This window comes from Suillus bovinus (assembly GCF_016758785.1).
Source record: "Suillus bovinus strain UH-Sbo-P2 chromosome Unknown EDB93scaffold_16, whole genome shotgun sequence".
Classification (NCBI taxonomy): Eukaryota; Fungi; Basidiomycota; class Agaricomycetes; order Boletales; family Suillaceae; genus Suillus; species Suillus bovinus.
This window is the reverse complement of record NW_024542072.1, coordinates 143,367-161,444: the sequence shown is the minus strand read 5'-3', so window position 1 is coordinate 161,444 and position 18,078 is coordinate 143,367. Positions and strand designations below refer to the sequence as shown.

General features: G+C 43.9%; 4 protein-coding genes across 4 annotated transcripts; 3 read left to right on the top strand and 1 right to left on the bottom strand.

The window, feature by feature from the left end:
• Window positions 1-721: 721 nt before the first annotated feature.
• On the top strand, window positions 722-2,012 carry EDB93DRAFT_1102633 (uncharacterized protein; the record flags this gene model as incomplete). The annotated part of the gene is made up of 6 exons (XM_041447228.1): window positions 722-943; window positions 1,043-1,140; window positions 1,197-1,327; window positions 1,646-1,721; window positions 1,783-1,818; window positions 1,916-2,012. The coding sequence occupies 6 exons, from the start codon at window positions 722-724 to the stop codon at window positions 2,010-2,012; spliced, it is 660 nt and encodes a 219-aa protein (XP_041309338.1).
• Window positions 2,013-5,745: 3,733 nt separating this feature from the next.
• EDB93DRAFT_1082314 (uncharacterized protein) lies at window positions 5,746-5,922 on the bottom strand (the record flags this gene model as incomplete). The annotated part of the gene is made up of 1 exon (XM_041445675.1): window positions 5,746-5,922. A coding segment is annotated over one exon (177 nt), but the record flags the coding sequence as incomplete, so codon positions are not given.
• Window positions 5,923-10,219: 4,297 nt separating this feature from the next.
• Window positions 10,220-13,455, top strand: EDB93DRAFT_1102632 (uncharacterized protein; the record flags this gene model as incomplete). The annotated part of the gene is made up of 16 exons (XM_041447227.1): window positions 10,220-10,256; window positions 10,308-10,369; window positions 10,429-10,582; window positions 10,748-11,014; window positions 11,067-11,102; window positions 11,208-11,340; window positions 11,420-11,429; window positions 11,699-11,762; window positions 11,841-11,932; window positions 12,041-12,208; window positions 12,229-12,278; window positions 12,440-12,482; window positions 12,684-12,759; window positions 12,822-12,890; window positions 12,936-13,079; window positions 13,154-13,455. The coding sequence occupies 16 exons, from the start codon at window positions 10,220-10,222 to the stop codon at window positions 13,453-13,455; spliced, it is 1,707 nt and encodes a 568-aa protein (XP_041309336.1).
• Window positions 13,456-15,138: 1,683 nt separating this feature from the next.
• On the top strand, window positions 15,139-16,237 carry EDB93DRAFT_1248744 (uncharacterized protein; the record flags this gene model as incomplete). Its single annotated transcript, XM_041452766.1, has 3 exons — window positions 15,139-15,639; window positions 15,791-16,073; window positions 16,122-16,237. 3 exons carry the CDS (start codon window positions 15,139-15,141, stop codon window positions 16,235-16,237), a joined length of 900 nt encoding a protein of 299 aa, XP_041309335.1.
• Window positions 16,238-18,078: the final 1,841 nt, after the last annotated feature.

Here is an 18,078-nt window from a genome sequence, read left to right as displayed (position 1 = left end):
TGCTGGCGAGGCAGAAGGATCACTCTGGTGAGAGTAGGAGGTCAAGAACCAAGTAGATTCAAGTTAGGGAATATAGTACATGGTAGCGAGTTTATATAGAGGACAGGAGACGTATTAGTGGGTGATAACTCGTACTACCGGGAGAGGCAATCGGTAAAGGGTATAACCATAACAGGAAGGCACGTTCGGTCGAGGCAGAACGTGCTAGATAAGAAAGTGAGTCAAAGATCAAAAATAAGAAGTGAAACGTGCAGGGGCATGATCGTGCAGCTGCGGATCTAAGTATATGTCGCATGTGCGACTGCGCACCAAGTCAGAGATCAAGAAAGGGAACAGGGCAAAGGGGATGCGTCGTGCATCATATCATAGGTTACCGTCCAGACAGTAAAGGTAAAGGGGACTGTCCACAGGATCAGTCAGGTGCTGAAACGGAGCATGGGTATGCTTCGTCAGCGAAAGGGTCCGGCCAGATGTACTGGCTTTGCTGAAGCAACAGGTAGAGGGCGAAAGGGAATGCGAGGATGATGAGGATGACAAGGGTGAGGTCAGGGTAAGGGTATGATGCGAGGGCTGATACGAGGAGGATTAGGAGAAAAATAGTAGGGGCCCAAGCGTCTAGATGTTCTTGTAACACATTCACATTGCAACTAAACGAGACTTCAGTATCTGTCATTTCATTTTAAAAAGACAATTTGTCGAATTCTTCCTCGACACCCTCCTCATGTTCTCCATCATTCAGACTGGACTCCGAGTCGTATCCGCACCCTTCGTCACTATCCTCCCCTTCCTCATTGAATTCTTCAAACCCCTCGCCATCACCATCATTTTCATCATGCGCATCCTCGTCATTCACAACATCCATGGCATCAGACCGTATTGCCGACTGAGAGCCAAAGCAGTCCCTGGCTACTCTGCGCAAAGTGATGGGATGGCCAACACCCAGGTGTGTATATCGCATGAACATGTCTCGATCGACGAATCTGGCTCAAAGTTAGGTGGTTTTTATGAACTCTTGAATATTTACACTTACATTCCAACATAGTACTCCTCCCAGTCATCTAGCTGTCCCCCAGGGCGCACTGATGATTCTCCTTGCCAAAGCAAGCTTACGCCATGTCCAGAGGCAAATGTGGGAAGTAGGTGAGCTTCTCATATTACTTGCCCTGGGTCAAGGAATCCAAATGCATTTGGATCAGACTCCTCCACAAAAGCAATCTTTGGAAGACGGGCATGCTTAGTGCCAGATCGATGGCCCTGAAGCACTGCCAGCCATCGGACCCACAAAACTTCAAGGTGCTGCTTCAAAGGCTTGCTCCCACCATTGCCAGTGAGCCATACCTCCATGTGATAAATACCTAACACCCTCGCATACCAGTATGAGTGGCTGGGCGTCGACTCGCCTGAGAGTACTACAACATCGCCATGAGTTCGGGGGTTAATGCTGTCATATTCGTGCCTTAAGTCATAAGTAGTGTAGCATATTTGCATGGTCTGAACTGAATAGATGGTGTTATTGGGAATGATCATCCATGTTTCATTCCTCATCCGTAAAGGTGTGGTCATAGTAACTGATGTCCAACCCCTGAAGCCTATAAAGAATGTGGTCCCTCAGTTTAGGGATGAAATTCTGACCGCCTCCGGTTAGTAAAAAGTATGACTCAGGTCCATAAGCTTTGCACCTACCTTGATAGCAGGATTGCCCCTCATTTTCTTGGAGAAAAGTGAATAGACGGACCTGGGTTGTTTGAGAATTTGATATATGGTGATGTATTTTCAATGAAGGGGGGGTGTCCGCGTGCGATTGGTTACTAGCGGAGGGTACGCTTCCTCCTGCCTCCGCTACACGCCGTAGTACATGTCTCCTGTTCATTGTTTTTGCTAATTGTCCTGGTGTGTCTAATTTGTTGGTCAGCAGGATAGAAAGCCTTAAGGGCTCTGTGGGCAAGTTCTCCCTATCCAAACTTAACATCAGGCATATAGCATGGCAGGAAGACACAGCATTCACTATTTGAGTAGTAAAGGAATCCGTCAGTCCCGAAGAGCCTGATAGTTCTTGCAGTAGTCCCCCATTGCATGGAATTTATATGTCAGTAAATTAAACTTCTTGACCCTTGCCCAACTGGGCTCTTGAGAAGCATCACCATTTTCAGAACATTGGGCAGCCTTGCATTGGCATGCTGTCTTCTCTCTGGGTAATTCAACAGTAGTAAAAGTGGTGCAGGTAACAGTTTCAAAATTTGCGTAACTTGCGAGAAAGTTTCTTGAACGTTTCTTCGAGAAAGGTAATTGTAGAGTCTGAATGTATCCTAAGTTTTGTGAGCGCATGCCATTCTGCAAACCGATAAAGCAGTGATTGCACAATCATGTCATGGTCCAGGGGAAATAGTCCTTCAAACACTGGAATAGTGCACTAATGGCAGAGAACATATCAGCAAATCAAGCACTAAGGTTACTAAGTGACTCAAAACACCTGTAGGATATCTTCAAAGTCCCGTGCTGCTAACCATTTCATCTCAGACGTGTTGTGGGACTTGAAAGACAATGGTGTGGTGAGGAGAATGGAAGGTCATCGCAGTTGGGTGTGGGCAGTTGCAGTATCACGAGACGAGAGATTTATAGCAAGTGGTGATCACAATGATTCACTCAGTGGACTTTTCTCAAGATGGAGAAGTGCTGGTAACTGGTTCAAAGGACAAAGCTATGAAGTTGTGGAGTGTGAAATCATGGAAGCAGCAAGGCAATCCAATTGCTTGTGGTGATTATGTTCACTGCATTCGGTATTCACCGTCCGGAGAACATCTTGCCATCGCAACATCTGAGGATATCCAAATATGGAATACGAACAGCAGGCAACAAATCAAAACCTTAAAGGCTCACGCTGCATTCAATTCAGCATGGAATTACTCCCTTTCATGGGTGTCAGATGGCAGACGGCTATTCACAGTGGGTTCCTATCTGGATCCCACCATACGGGAGTGGGATACATCAACGTGGGAACAGGTCAGTCATCCTTGCACTGGCAGGGGCAATAGTACTAAGGGCATCAATACCCTTACTGTGAACCCTGCTGGCACCCTTGTTGCTTCCACATCTTACGATCATCATGTCCGCCTCTGGTGGTGTCCTGCATGATGTGGGAATCATGCATGGACATGAATACTAGGTGACCCTCAAAAGACAAAGTCTGTTAGCTTAGTCCTCAGACTAGTCAACCCATACCTTGGTTTCAAACCATGGTCCATATTTCCAGTTTTCCCCAAGTTTCACAATCTGAATACATTTTGATGGAAAAAGTCTAATGTGAGATGGGAATCACATTTAGACCTAGTTGATGTGAGAAGAGAAATGAAGGTTAAGGTATAGCCTTACCTTTGGCTTATTCACTTTGGCTAGAGAAAACCATAGAGAAAAGTACAAAGCCTATAAAAAAACCTATCCAAAAAGGCCATGTTTTAATTCCTGCCAACTGTCTTATTTTTTGCTACCTACTTTTCTCTTTCTTTACTTTACTTTTTCATTAGGATGCTTTGACTCACCTGACACTTCATAAAATTGTACCCATAGGGTATGATGTCATTATGATGTCATAAGACTCCACAGATACTCCTGCAGGTATTCTGTTGAAAGATATTATGTCATCAAGCTCTAGATTATTCTACTCCACAATGACATCATCCATGATGTCATTTCCTTCTAGAATATTCTGCTCCACAATGACTCGCTCATGGAAGGTTCTGGAATCTTTTGCTCTACAATGATGTCACTCTTGATGTCATTATGATGTCATTACTCCATATTCCAGAATGTTCTGCTCCACAATGATGTCATAGCTCCATCTTTCACTTGTATTTTATTCTTTTATTGGGTTTGACCCAATATTTTGATTGGTCCTCCTTATTTTTTATTGTTTGTGAACCTAGGTTACTTTTCCACACAAAATGTATATAAGGAGAGCCCATTCTCCCCCCCAAAAAAAAATATGATCTCCCATTTGTAGCAATCTGCCTATCAGATATTTCACTTGCAAAGTTAGTCCCTTTGAAGTGAGACAAGTGCAGGGAAAAGAATTCCCTTGAGATTATAAGTTTCTTACCTTAGAAACTTATTTAGTGCTATAGACCAAGTGTTCTTGGTCATATATATTGTCTTTGAGACCCCTTTGTCTCATTGCTCTGTGCCCTTTGACTAAGTGATCTTAGTCATCTATCATATTGTTGAGATCACGTCTCACTAGTTGTCCCATAGACCAAGCGATCTTAAACATATATTGTATATTTGAGACCATTGTCTCATAGTTCCAGTGCCCATAGACCAAGTGATCTTGGTCATATTTCGTATATTTGAGACCATGTCTCACTAGTTTCAGTATCCAAGTCCAGAGCCTAGAAGGAGATTTCCTAGGCAAATACATCCCAGAAACTGAATTATGTGTCTAGAAACTTATTCCTAGACAAGAGATTTGAGTTTCAATAAAGAAAAGTAAAGCTCTGGCTAGGTTAATCTTAATAAAGATTAGTTTAGCAAGCCTCCCAAGAACTCACACATGTTACAAGAACATCTAGACGCTTGGGCCCCTACCATTTTTCTCCTCATCCTCCTCATATCAGCCCTCACATCATACCCTTACCCCGACCTCACCCTTGTCATCCTTGTTATTCTTGCATTCCCTTTCGCTCTCTACCTGTCGCTTCAGCAGAGCCAGTACATTTGGCCAGATCCTTTCGCTGACGAAGCATACCCATGCTCCGTTACACCACCTGACTGATCCTGTGGACAGTCCCCTTGCCCTTACCGTCCAGACGGTAACCTATGATATGATGCACAACGCATCCCCTTTGCCCTTTTCCCTTTCTTGATCTCTGACTCAGTGCGCAGTCGCACATGTTACTTATACTTAGCTCCGCAGTTGCACGATCGTACCCCTGCATGTTTCACTTCCTGTTCTGATCTTTGACTCACTTTCTTATCAGCGCGTTCAGGACTCACTCGTGTCTCACCTCGAACATGCCTTCCTTTTATGGTTATCCCCTTTACCACTTACCTCTCTTGGTAGTACGAGTTATCATCCACTAATACTCTTCCTGTCCTCTATATAAACTCGCTACCATGTACTGTATTCCCTAACTTGAATCTACTTGGTTCTTGACCTCCTACTCTCACCAGAGTGATCCTTTCTGCCTAGCCAGCAGTCTATATTCTATCTTCTTATCTGCTCTTCGCGGATAAGTCCTTAGTCTCGATCTTTACTCATCGACTTTGTCGACGAGCAAAGCCTCTGTTAACTAGTCGGACTTCCGTCCTTCTAATTAACGACGATCTTACGATTAACCTTCGGGTGTCGTAAGTCTTGGCAAATACAGCTCATTGTCTAGCATCCGCTTGACGTAAGCTACCCAATTTGGACATAGGCGTCAAATCTTACTTGCCGAAGCCTCGCCAAGTAAGACCCCTAACCTTGGGCTAGCCCAAGGACGTCCTCGACCATTGACGACACACGCTCTGTTTGAGCATCGCCAACAGATACCATCCAAGTCGTAACAACACATTATCTACCACGAAATAGGAAAAGTCATAGACCATGTTAATTGAGGACTGGCAAGAAGTCTTATCCAAAGTGTAATTGTGGTGTCATTACATTTACATGACTTTATATAAGACCCTCGGTTATTAAGACAACATTGGAATCTCTCGAAATCTTGCCAGCCCATTGGAGTTAGCAGGTCACAGCACCCATACAAACTTTTCCTACCTGCTATCAAGGAGGGCAACCAGCTGGCTACCCTGTGGAAGGGCATACAGAAGCCTGATTAGATGGGTGAATAGCGCTTTCCAAGTGCCCAGTTCGCACTCGTACATAAGGTCCACCACAAGCATACAGAAGGGGTCTAGGCTGGACTGTCCAAGCTTGCACACAAATTGATTCTTTCAGTGGCAAACAGTTTGAGTTGATGAAAAAGCACCAGAAGCCATCATGCTCACCAAAATAGGGACCCATGAGCCCTCTCCAAGAGTATTTTCCACCTTTGTACCATTGAAGATGAGGAATCTAGACTGTGGGGAAAGTTGGTGCTAAGCTAAGCAAACACAGATAGACCCGGGCACGAGTGAAATCATTGTCCCAAGGGCAGCTAACTGAGTAAAGGAAACCTCTCTTTGTAAAAAGAGGGACACCAAACAACTAATGAAGTACTAAGTCTAAGTAATGCGCAAAGCGGAAATGATGCGATGTATGAAAGGCGAATGCGTGCGAGTGTGAAAGGGCGAAGATCGAGATGCGTGATGCGAAGGTAGCGCGCATGAGTGAAGGCAAGGGACAAGCAAGGGAGAGACGAGGCAAGACAAGTGTTAACACCCCAACTATGGTTGGCTGATGCTAAGATGGAGAGCGAGAACCGAAGCGCACGACTTTGGATAGTCAACCACAAACAACGAGTAAAATTCTTAGTATCTAGAGACACACAGAAAGTGGGCGGAAAATTGACCTCGAAAATAGAGTAAAGAGATAGTATATGTAAAGATGGCTAAGCGCCGCTAGGTGCGCAGGTCTGATGTAGCGACCCGAGTAAGCTAAATATAGTATGCGAGATAGGTAATAGGGTCTTGGCTGCGCACGTAGCGCTAGGCCAAGAATTAGCAATGAAAACAATTGGTCAAAATGGAAATATAGTGAGAACACGCACCAATGGACATCTAAGGACATGGGGAGGATGGATGGACGGGTATGCGGATGATGCTAACACGGATGTGTGGTGCATGCAAAGTGCGAGTGGCTGCACACGGAATCTGCAAAGTAAAATATATGAAGCACTACTGTGCAAGACATATCCTTGGGATTAGAGCTAGAGTGTGTAGGGAATGTGGGAAAATTCAAAGGAAGTGCCTTTGGAGGCGCGAGGCTCTACACCATCTACTGTATGTCCTGATGCAATAAATTCGCAAGCCTTCATAACCTTGGACATGATGTAGGTTCGAAGGTTGGCTACTCGGCCATTTATGTCTCTCACCAGCCCAAGAGAGCTGAACAAGGCCTTTAGTGTGAGACAATGAGGGCACAGACATGAGCCCATATCCTTGATAGTAGCAATTAGAACCCTATAAATTGATGCGTGATTCAGCATTTTGACGCCACAGGTTAAAATATGTACTTTTCTGGATAGTCAGCTGAGTATGTAAAGAGTCGGGGAAAGACCCTCTATAACACACCATCAGCACATTGTAAAATGATCCCATGATGGTAAGCCTCGAGGAAATCTTCATCCAATAAGATATCCCAGCAGGAATGAAACAATTCCCTGCAGCAAAAAGTGAGAAGGGATACCATACTGGTTTTTGATATGCGAGACAGGCCACCCAGAACATCTTTGATACTGTCAGCAACCTAAATTTGTCAATCGCAGTAGAGAAACATGCTAGCTTCAACAAAGCTTACCAATGGCAAAAATCCTATGAGGTGGCATGCCCCCAATTGGGGCGCTCACAGAAAAGTCCTCGAGGTGCTTGCGGTCGAAGTTCTCTGCCAGGATAACATCCTTGACCAAGTGGGAGACTTTGGTGTTTCAGATGATTGACTGCTGCCGGAGTTCATCCAAGTCATAAGCCGATAGATAGTTATATTAGCAAATGGAAAGGGCGGCGCTAAGACATAAGGCGCAGAGTCTGTTGTTTGGGCTATGGGAGATGTTCTTGCAAGTAGTGTCGATGGAATAAATTTATCTGGTTCAAAAGAAGGATGGTGAGGATATAGTCGTGAGAGTCCAAAGGTATTGAAGGTAGTCTGGAGCATGTCCCTTAGCATTAAAAGAACCCGCTGAATTCTGAATTGGGCTGTTTGCAGGGCTGAACTTTGGACTGTTGAGCTGTTAGCATTGTCAGAAGGATTAAGATATTGGTCCAAATGCTTGATGTCAATGAAAGTTCTCAGAGTTCATCTCGTTGGAGGCAAGTTTTTCTCTAAAATTATTCGAGCTATGTAGGCAAAACACGAATACTAGCCAAAGAGACACAAACCTGAACCATAGTTCAATTCCTGTCTAGAATCATCCCTCATTTCAATGTCAGCACCGTCCTTCCCTGATTCATGAGGGCGCTGAGAGTCTTCAGGAGAGTTGGCCTGGGATGCACAGTATGAATGATGTGCCATGAACACTGGCCTGAGAAGCTTGAAAGGGGCAATGGGTTTCAGGCTGGGATGGTCCCTCATATGCCAGACAGCTGAGATTCACTAAGAATGATTAGTACAAGTCTGAAGCAACCTTGAAAGGCCACTCACTGATGATGTGCTAGCCCCAGAGTTTGGGAGTTGTCTCTTCTGACTGGCAAGGGTGCTGCATCTCTTATAGAAAGGACAAGCTGAATGATATCTAGTGAGCCCTTGAATGTCTGTCGTCCGCTCCCACATGTAACCTGGAGCCTTACAAGACACCATCACTAGAAAAAACAAAAAAGAAGCCAGTCCAAAGGGTTTTAGAAAAGTGCATGGCAGCGGCACTCTAGCCTGCAATGTAGGACAACCAGGTATGAGTGCTCAGGCCTCAGGTCTTGGCAGAGTCTAAAACCCAACCTGATGGAGTCGCCTGCACTGCAGCTAAGTTAGTTTGATCCTCTTGAGGATATAACTTAGTAGAAGTGCCATACTTTGTTCTGACAAGAGAGGGAAACTAACTTGAAATACTGTAAGAGAGACGAATATTGAGCTTGACAGTTGAAATGGCCTGGTGAAAGTGGGATTGCTGTCAGTGATGTTGGTAAAATGATGGGATACCAAAAGAGCTATGTTGATCGAACTTCTGATGATGGTGTTAGTTAGGGCTCAGGTATTTTGCTGCAACTTGCTGCACCACTAACACATCATTACTGCTGCACCCGCACCAAATCAGCACATTTCACTTTTAGTTTCGATAATCACTGTTGATGTGCACAATATAATTGGTTTACCGTCAAACTCATCAATTATGCACCTCACGGTCATGCCTTTGAGAGTCTAATCCCGAAAACAAGTTGAGTACTATGCTGCAGCATGGATGCAGTAATGGGTGTAGTGGCCTCTTGACGGTGAGTCTTGATATCATTACTGTATGTACTATGTACTGCATGAGACATTGACATTCATACTATCACTAGATCACCCTCCTTGCAATGGCCTGTCTCGCTTATGCGCCCTCTGGCTACTACTGGCATGTAGTACTAATTGCATGAGACATGCACCATACTCTATCGCACAACCACTAATAACGATGTTCTTTCTTTGCAGATGCTAACATATTTTTTGCATGAATGCTGTTCAAGTTGTTGGTGTGATACTGGCGTGATACTTGACTTGACCTCCAATGTCCTTGATGGATATAGACGTCAACTTGGAGTGTCTTGGTATACTAGAACAATGAATGTTTGAGCTCTCATTGGCTGCAGGCGCTGCTAGGAATGAACGATGGGTAAAAGATGCCAATGCTCACCAAGACCGATGGAATCCATACAAGGGCCTCCTGAGTACTGGAATCATGGTGACGGAGATCCATATGCACCCAAATTCGAAGGAGAAGTGGACGTGAGTTGTTGTCATATTGTAGCATGGATTGCTCTGAAACACTTTACATGATAGTGCAGGCCAAACTTTAGTGAAGGAAGTGAGCCCGAAGTCATTCCTAAAAACAAGAGACAGATCCAAAAGCCGAAACTGCGGCCATGACCAAGGAAGGCACATAAGGTGTCTTAAGTTGACAGTAGTCCATAGAACTTGTGTACTGTGAAACTAATGAGTCTTATCTAAAGGCCATATACCCATCACATACATACCTTAGACCCTAATATCTGTTCTCGCAGGGGCACAGAATCATGTTTGAGGCCTGAAGATGTGCTGTAGTGAAGTTGTCAAGGCATGTCACCAATGAAGACATATCTTGAACAATAGGCATTGAGGCGTTGAACTGTGTGAGGAGTTTGTTTAGTAGTTTAACCAAGTTTCACATGAGGTGCTGCAAGTGTAGTGCATAAGGTGGGTGCGGTAGTGCAGTAGTGCACAGCCACTGCCACATCACTACCGCATCACTGCCGCACCCATCAAGTATACTATCACTGTTGTATCAGTGTAATTCTAACTCAAAAACATATACTATGATATTTTTGCATCAATAATCATATTCATGGCCTTTATGGACGACATAGACATATTATACAGGGATATAAGACACTATTAGGTAGGGTGCGGCACCAATGCACCAGGATGTGGTATGATGCGGCAAAATCCCAAGGCCCTGTTAGTGTGTGTGACTGACATCTCAGTAAGTCATGTTACCTTCAACCTCCTCCAGCACTTCATCTCCATCTAATGAAGACATGCCCCCTACATCCAATGCACCATCGGGGCAGGGCAGTGAGTATTTTAGATTTTCAAGTCTAATGAGCAGATAATTGATGATGCTAATCGCATAGATGTGTGGTAAATGGGTAGGCATGTACACCATTCCCAGGCCTGTGGAGAAGCGCATGATTGTTCCCAATGCTGATTTAAGGTGGATGGTGAAACAGGCCATGGCTGATGTATATTGGCAGGTTGCAAATGCAGTTTTGGGCAAGCTTGTACATAGTGAGTCACGTCTTATCTTCATCAGGAAATGCATACTCACATCTCCCCAGTGAAAGACCCTTCCACTCCAAAAGATGCCATACCCAGAGATGCGCCTGTTTTCGTGGCGTCTTGACATTTTGCTCCCCTGGTCCTCCAATTATTGTTCTCCCTCCTGTTTCTCAGTATCCCACTCAGTCTCCTGCACACCTGAGAAGGACATCCAGGAGGACATCCATCTGCGTCAACGAGAGGCACAATGCATGTCAAACACAAAGTGTCGACGGACAGATAGCGAGATTGATGCAAATGTTATGAGCTATTGTGCAGATTTGAGCTCAGAGCATATAGATATTGCAGGAATAGGGGTGAGGGTGAGCACGCAGTTGTTGGAGATGAGTAAAGCAAGTGTGTTGGTGCTTGGAGTAGACAGGAGCTATTCGGCAGCACCTGGTGAGTGGTCCTTTGCATCTTGAATATATGCTGATTGATGACATATGTCCAGCTGAATGCAACCTCTCAAGTGAAATGTGCCAGGTTAGTGAGTCTGGATTCATTGGACTTAACACAGTGTGAAAGGTTCTATTGGTGCATCTCTCCTTCTCTAATCACCCCCTTTGTCTAATTCTGAACTTTGACGACACAGATAAGGGTGTTTGGATGTACAAGTCCTCGAAGCTTGGCCAAATATCAAGTGGTCGTACAATGCCTGTGTGCTGTGCTTCCCTGGAGCCCATCGAGTTTGAGCAGCACCACTCCAGTGAAGCTGGGATATTCAGGTACGAGGATATTCATCCAGAGGATTCCACTGAGAAAGACCGAGAGATAGCTATAGATTGATTGAATCTCTGGATTCAGAATATTGAGAGTAAGTGCATTACTCTCGTTCACAGGGTGGGGGCTCATGCAGCTAATTTTCAGGAGTTGTTGAGGAAATGCTCCAGGACTTTATTTTTGCGTCCACCAGTATCATGCCGCCTCCTGCCCTTCTGCTCTTGCCACCCATTTCACATTCTGGCTCTCAGGTGCTCAATGCCAATGTATTGTGTTTATCTTCGCACCTTTCAAGACGGATGCTTGCTGTGAATGAGATCTTTTGTAATGATCCCAATGTGACACTGTCCTTTGGACGATCAGCATTTGCAGATCAGAGCAACTCGTTTTCGGGGTATGGATAAGCTAGAGTTTCATCTTATGAGAGGTGGGTTTTCTGCATTTTGCCCTAGATGACTCTGGGTCCAAGTCTGCAAAGCACACTCGAGGATGATAATGCTCGCAGATGACATAGGCAAAAATGTCTTGAGAAGGCAAACTTACTATGTGGACATCAGATGGTGGAAGAGAACATGGAGTGTGACCATTCGACAGACGGTATGTAAGTTAGGCTCCGTGATTTAATATTGACTTGTGTGAATGATACTGGTAAGTAGTCAACCTAATACCGATTTAACATGATTCAGACTAATACTATTGCGCTAGGCCAACTCAGTCATTCTTGACATAGCCTCCATCATCGTCATTATGAAGGCCACATCATACCACCACTCTTTCCTGAATAACCACAACTGCTTGTTTTTCTTTGTCATACTTGATGACATCGAAGACCGATTGCCAATCAGTACCCGTCTTCTCCCTATGGATCATGATGTGCTTCACCGCTGGTGCAGGACCAGGACTTCATGATACAAGTAATAGTAGATCCTTGTCAGACCAAAGTGTAAGCAACCGTACTACCGTTGGCGCAAGCTTTTCACAACGAGTGCTTACTACAACTTTTTGATCCTTCTGTGTCTCATTCAGACTGGCCGAATGCCCAGACTGCACCTCTGATTTTTGAACTATCGCTGCATCATTATCTTGACGATGATCGTGTTCAAGTTGGCATGACTCGAGTATCTCCGAGTTGGATTGGATAGTAGTAGTATGTGCCATGAACTCGGAGTCCTCCAAAGGATTGAGTGAACCAGACTTGAAAGAGGGCTGACTTAGACTCAAAGTGGTAGAAAGGATTGCACCTAAAACCCTACCCATGGAAAAAATGAACTTAAGCTTGGCCGCTACTTGTACTACTTTCTGTGATGAAAAGCCAGCTATCTGTAGCCCCTATCATTCTGTCACTCAGGCCAGCTATGATAAGTCAAAGCTCTCTTCTCCTTCAAACTCACCTCCAAACTCTCCCCCATCAATTGGAATATCAGGTATGGATGACTCTCATATCATGGTGTTTTGCAGATAGACTTGAATATATTATAAATGGCAGAGTCCGAGAGTATTGTCTCAGAGGAGGACGACAACTTCCCTGTGACACCTGATTCCAAGTGGTCTGGGGGTAAACACTGCCCCACTGCTGATATCTCTCACCATGATGAATCAGGTCATACTAGCAGCACTCCTGAGTCAAAGAGACATACCAAACTCTACCATTCTTACCTCCGCCAGCAGCTGTTATCAGGAGACAGATACCATGATCGTGCTGAGCAGATCTTGCACAGACAGTCATGTCAGCAGTACTCAGAAGGTATGAACATTGAGGTATACCATGTATAGAATATTTATTGTTCCTACATATAATTGTCACATCTGTCATGATAGTGTTGTCGACAACTATAAAGGATATGAGCCCGCACACCTTCCACTGCGCTATTCACTACAAGGAGGCGGTTCAAGAAACTTTGCGCATGAAATACTTGTACAGAGGCTGGCTACTTGAGACATCAAGGAGGCTGAGCATCTTTAACGAGTCCTTACATCATGAAACAGAAATGGAGCTTGGGAAGGTGGATCAAGAATTGCAGTGGCTAGTGTATGTGCTTGTTGACCGGGGGGGATCGCTGCGCACGACTGACAATGACATCCAGTATACAACATCTGAATCAGTCTCCAGGCCAGCATGACTTCCTCCGCCAAATAATTAACCACTTCCATCTGGTTCACAGTCACGGTATCTTAATAACTGAGGGTCTTATATAAAGTCATGTAAATGTAATGACACCACAATTACACTTTGGATAAGACTTCTTGCCAGTCCTCAATTAACACGGTCTACGACTTTTCCTATTTTGTGGTAGATAATGTGTGAGTTCTTGGGAGGCTTGCTAAACTAATATTTATTAAGATTAACCTAGTCGGAGCTTTACTTTTCTTTATTGAAACTCAAATCTCTTGTCTAGGAATAAGCTTCTAGACACGTAATTTGGTTTCTGGGACATATTTGCCTAGGAAATCTCCTTCTAGGCTCTGGACTTGGATACTGGAACTAGTGAGACATGGTCTCAAATATACGAAATATGACCAAGATCACTTGGTCTATGGGCACTGGAACTATGAGACAACAGTCTCAAATATACAATATATGTTCAAGATCACTTGAACAAATGGGACTGGAACTTGACCAAGATCGCTTGGTCTATGGGACAACTAGTGAGACGTGATCTCAATAATATGATAGATGACTAAGATCGCTTAGTCAAAGGGCACAGAGCAATGAGACAAAGGGGTCTCAAAGACAATATATGTGACCAAGAACACTTGGTCTATAGCACTAAATAAGTTTCTAAGGTAAGAAACTTATAATCTCAAGGAAATTCTTTTCCCTGCACTTGTCTCACTTCAAAGGGACTAACTTTGCAAGTGAAATATCTGATAGGCAGATTGCTACAAATGGGAGATCATATTTTTTGGGGGGAGAATGGGCTCTCCTTATATACATTTTGTGTGGGAAAGTAACCTAGGTTCACAAACAATAAAAAATAAGGAGGACCAATCAAAATATTGGGTCAAACCCAATAAAAGAATAAAATACAAGTGAAAGATGGAGCTATGACATCATTGTGGAGCAGAACATTCTGGAATGTGGAGTAATGACATCATAATGACATCAAGAGTGACATCATTGTGGAGCAAAAGATTCCAGAACCTTCCATGAGTGAGTCAGAGTGAGTCATTGTGGAGCAGAATATTCTAGAAGGAAATGACATCATGGATGATGTCATTGTGGAGTAGAATAATCTAGAGCTTGATGACATAATATCTTTCAACAGAATACCTGCAGGAGTATCTGTGGAGTCTTATGACATCATGATGACATCATACCCTATGGGTACAATTTTATGAAGTGTCAGGTGAGTCAAAGCATCCTAATGAAAAAGTAAAGTAAAGAAACACTAGAGAAAAGTAGGTAGCAAAAATAAGACAGTTGGCAGGAATTGAAACACGGTCTTTTTGGATAGGTTTTTTATAGGCTTTGTACTTTTCTCTATGGTTTTCTCTAGCCAAAGTGAATAAGCCAAAGGCAAGGCTATACCTTAACCTTCATTTCTCTTCTCACATCAACTAGGTCTAAATGTGATTCCCATCTCACATTAGACTTTTTCCGTCAAAATGTATTCAGATCACGAAACTTGGAGAAAACTGGAAATATGGACCATGGTTTGAAACCAAGGTATGGGTTGACTAGTCTGAGGACTAAGCTAACAGACTTTGTCTTTTGAGGGTCACCTAGTATTCATGTCCATGCATGATTCTCACATCATGCAGGACAACGGTACCCAGGTGCAGCTGCCATGCGGCAAGCACCAATGTTCACACCCCCTCCAACCTTCGGCAAAAGTCATCAAGGCGATGATTTGCCTCTCCCGATCTCATTTCATCATCTGCTACCAGCTGCTGCCGCCATGCAGCAAGCACCGATGTTTACACCCATTCCAACCTTCAGCCAAAGTCATCAAGGCAATGATTCGCCTTCCCCAATCTCACTTAATCATTCACTACTAGGTGCTGCCGCCATGCAGCAAGCACCAATGTTCACGCCCCTTCCAACCTTCAATGAAAACCATCATTGGCCTCCATCAGCCCCATCTGATCACATGCCTTCGACAACCATCGACTATTACAATGGAACTTTGCTTCCACCGTTCATAGTCCTGTCTCAGAATCCCATCTATTTGAATGATTTGGCATCGCTGCCATCAGTACTTGCCAATTATCGGTGCAATTTTCCTCCTCCACTCCTATCTATGGACGGTGTTACTATGCTACCACCAGCAGCACCAAATTATATACGACCACAACCCTTCACAGTGCTGAAACATCCTCATTCCCAAACTCTAAAATGCGATGGTCCATGGTGATTTGTCGCATTCTCAGGTCAGTGACAAAAATCATTTGAAACCCCTTTAGTAAGTGCTCTTCCTTCATAAACTAACTTGTGCGCTCATAATAGTGAAGCAGTCAGTGCCTTCTAGCACAACGCCTTCTCATCTGACCCCTACTCAGCCTACGCAGCCACAGATTGACCTTCCGCCTCTGGATTACCAATCTAATCTTCCAATACACAATGCCTTCATTCTTGCCATGGAGAAGGAACTTATCAGAGACGCTGTCAACAATTGTACCATGATAAAGCCCTCATTAAGAGAGGGCTTGGTTCAAGCCGCATTAGCAAATGCAGTACAAGACTGCTTGAAAAAGACTCAATCTGACCTGGCTGGGTTGGCAAACAAAGAAATTGAAGGTAAATCAAATATCAGATTTGGAGAATATATTGCTGTAAATTTAACAGAATTTGGTCAACGTTGGGCAGCAAAAAATGTGGGATTATTGTACATGGATCTCTCTGTACTGTTTAGACTTTTGATGGCAGCCTGTAAAGAGCTGGCATTCGGTGTTGTTGATTGAGGCTACAATCTTTGACCCTTGATTTGGTCGAACACATCGGAGTCAAAGTGGAAGCAAAAGAAAATCAAAAGCCTCATCGGCAATGCAACCTGGCCTCTCAAATTTCTCTTCAAGAAGGATGAAGAGACTGGTGAATGGATGGCATTCAAGCATGATGCACTTCTAGATGTGGTTCTTGGTGTAGTGAGGAAGCTCAAATATTGGCGCTACATCCATGATCTGGATAATCTTTATTGCACGGCCACAGCTGCAATCTACTGCGTTCTAGTGCAGTTTTCTTCCGGAAAATTGGACCGTGAAATCGAGTTTTCGATAGAATCCTTCAAATTTATTTATGACCTGTTGAAACAATACATCATGAACGTCATCCAGAAGAATGAGAAGTTGGCAAAACAATGGTCGGATGTGAAGGCTTGCACTATGACTAGGTTAGCTGACATTGTATAACTAATGACTACTACCACCGGTAGAACTGTAACTCTGAAATTGTAGGTCTACCACAATATCATCTACTTATTGTAAGAACACAGCAATTTGCAATTGGTGTTAACGCAACACCATGTGTGTACTCACTTCAGCTCGGATTGTTGTCTATGGTATCATGTGACCTTTAAAAAGACCATAAGTTCATCAATTTTCCTTCAAACAAAAACTGCTGTGCGGCTATCCAAGTGCTATCTATCCTACATCCAACTGAGTCTTTCATCCGTACACCCTGCTTTCCTCCCGGCACTGACTCTGCCTGCCTCTGGAAACTCCCTGTTGCGACGTTCACCAAGAAACTCAGCCAGCCATGTAGTACCTTGTCCGTCTGAGTCCCTTCACCACCAATACCGTGACTAGTCGCCCAATGGGTGGCAGGATCCAGTTTGCAAGGTGGTGCTCGCTGTCACGAGTACCTTTAACAAATCACTATTCTTTTGTGAATCTCCCTAAGCGCCAATACACAGTGCCTAAGTCAAACCCTAACCCTACCATGAAAGTGTCTACCAGTTTCGAAATACCTTTAGCGTCCACAACATGTGTCTTCAATGTGACTGATGAAGAAGACGAGTTCTTTGATTGTGAAAAGATTAGATTAGATATGATAAGATAAGATATGATCACATGATACTTCCTTAATATTCTACAATGTTCTATGGTACAATTCCCTTTTCTCTTTTATGATTGGCTAGTAGTTGTAGCTCAGTTTCAATCTCAGTTTCAATAGTTGTATATAGGTAGCATGTCTTGGTCGATAGTTCCTTAGTTCAAACCTCTTGTATCTACACTGTAGCAATCCAAGATGTCCTTGCTCATTATCCTTTTGTTGTGATAACCTTAGTCCGAGTCCTAGTCTCTGCCCAGTGTTAATTTGTTATTGGGTTGTGACACTCGAGATCCGAGGTGAGCTCCAATTATTGCCTGAGGCTGGAGAAGTTTACCGAATTAGTAGCAGAACAGGCATCTATCCCTGGACATTGGGGAGGCATCATTCTTCTCACATTCGGTATGCCTTTATCTCTTTTCGAGTTTTTTTCATTCCCGAGTTATGCTATATATTGCAGAGCTCCGGACCAACAATCCAATGGATAGGCTAGTCCTTGACTTTACAACCCCATTTCTATTGCCGTCCCTACTAAGTGTGGTATCTTCCCAAGGGCATGCTATAATGACAATGATTATACACCAATTACGGGAGCTTGCTCAGACTTTTGGGATAACTATCAAGGTAAGGTTGTTACACGAATTTGCAACTGCTTCTTATTTCATCTAGGTGATCAATGGAACATCAGCAGCTGCACCATTCAATCAGAGTTCCGCATTTGCATCAATGATCAGAAAACCTGTTTGACCCGGGG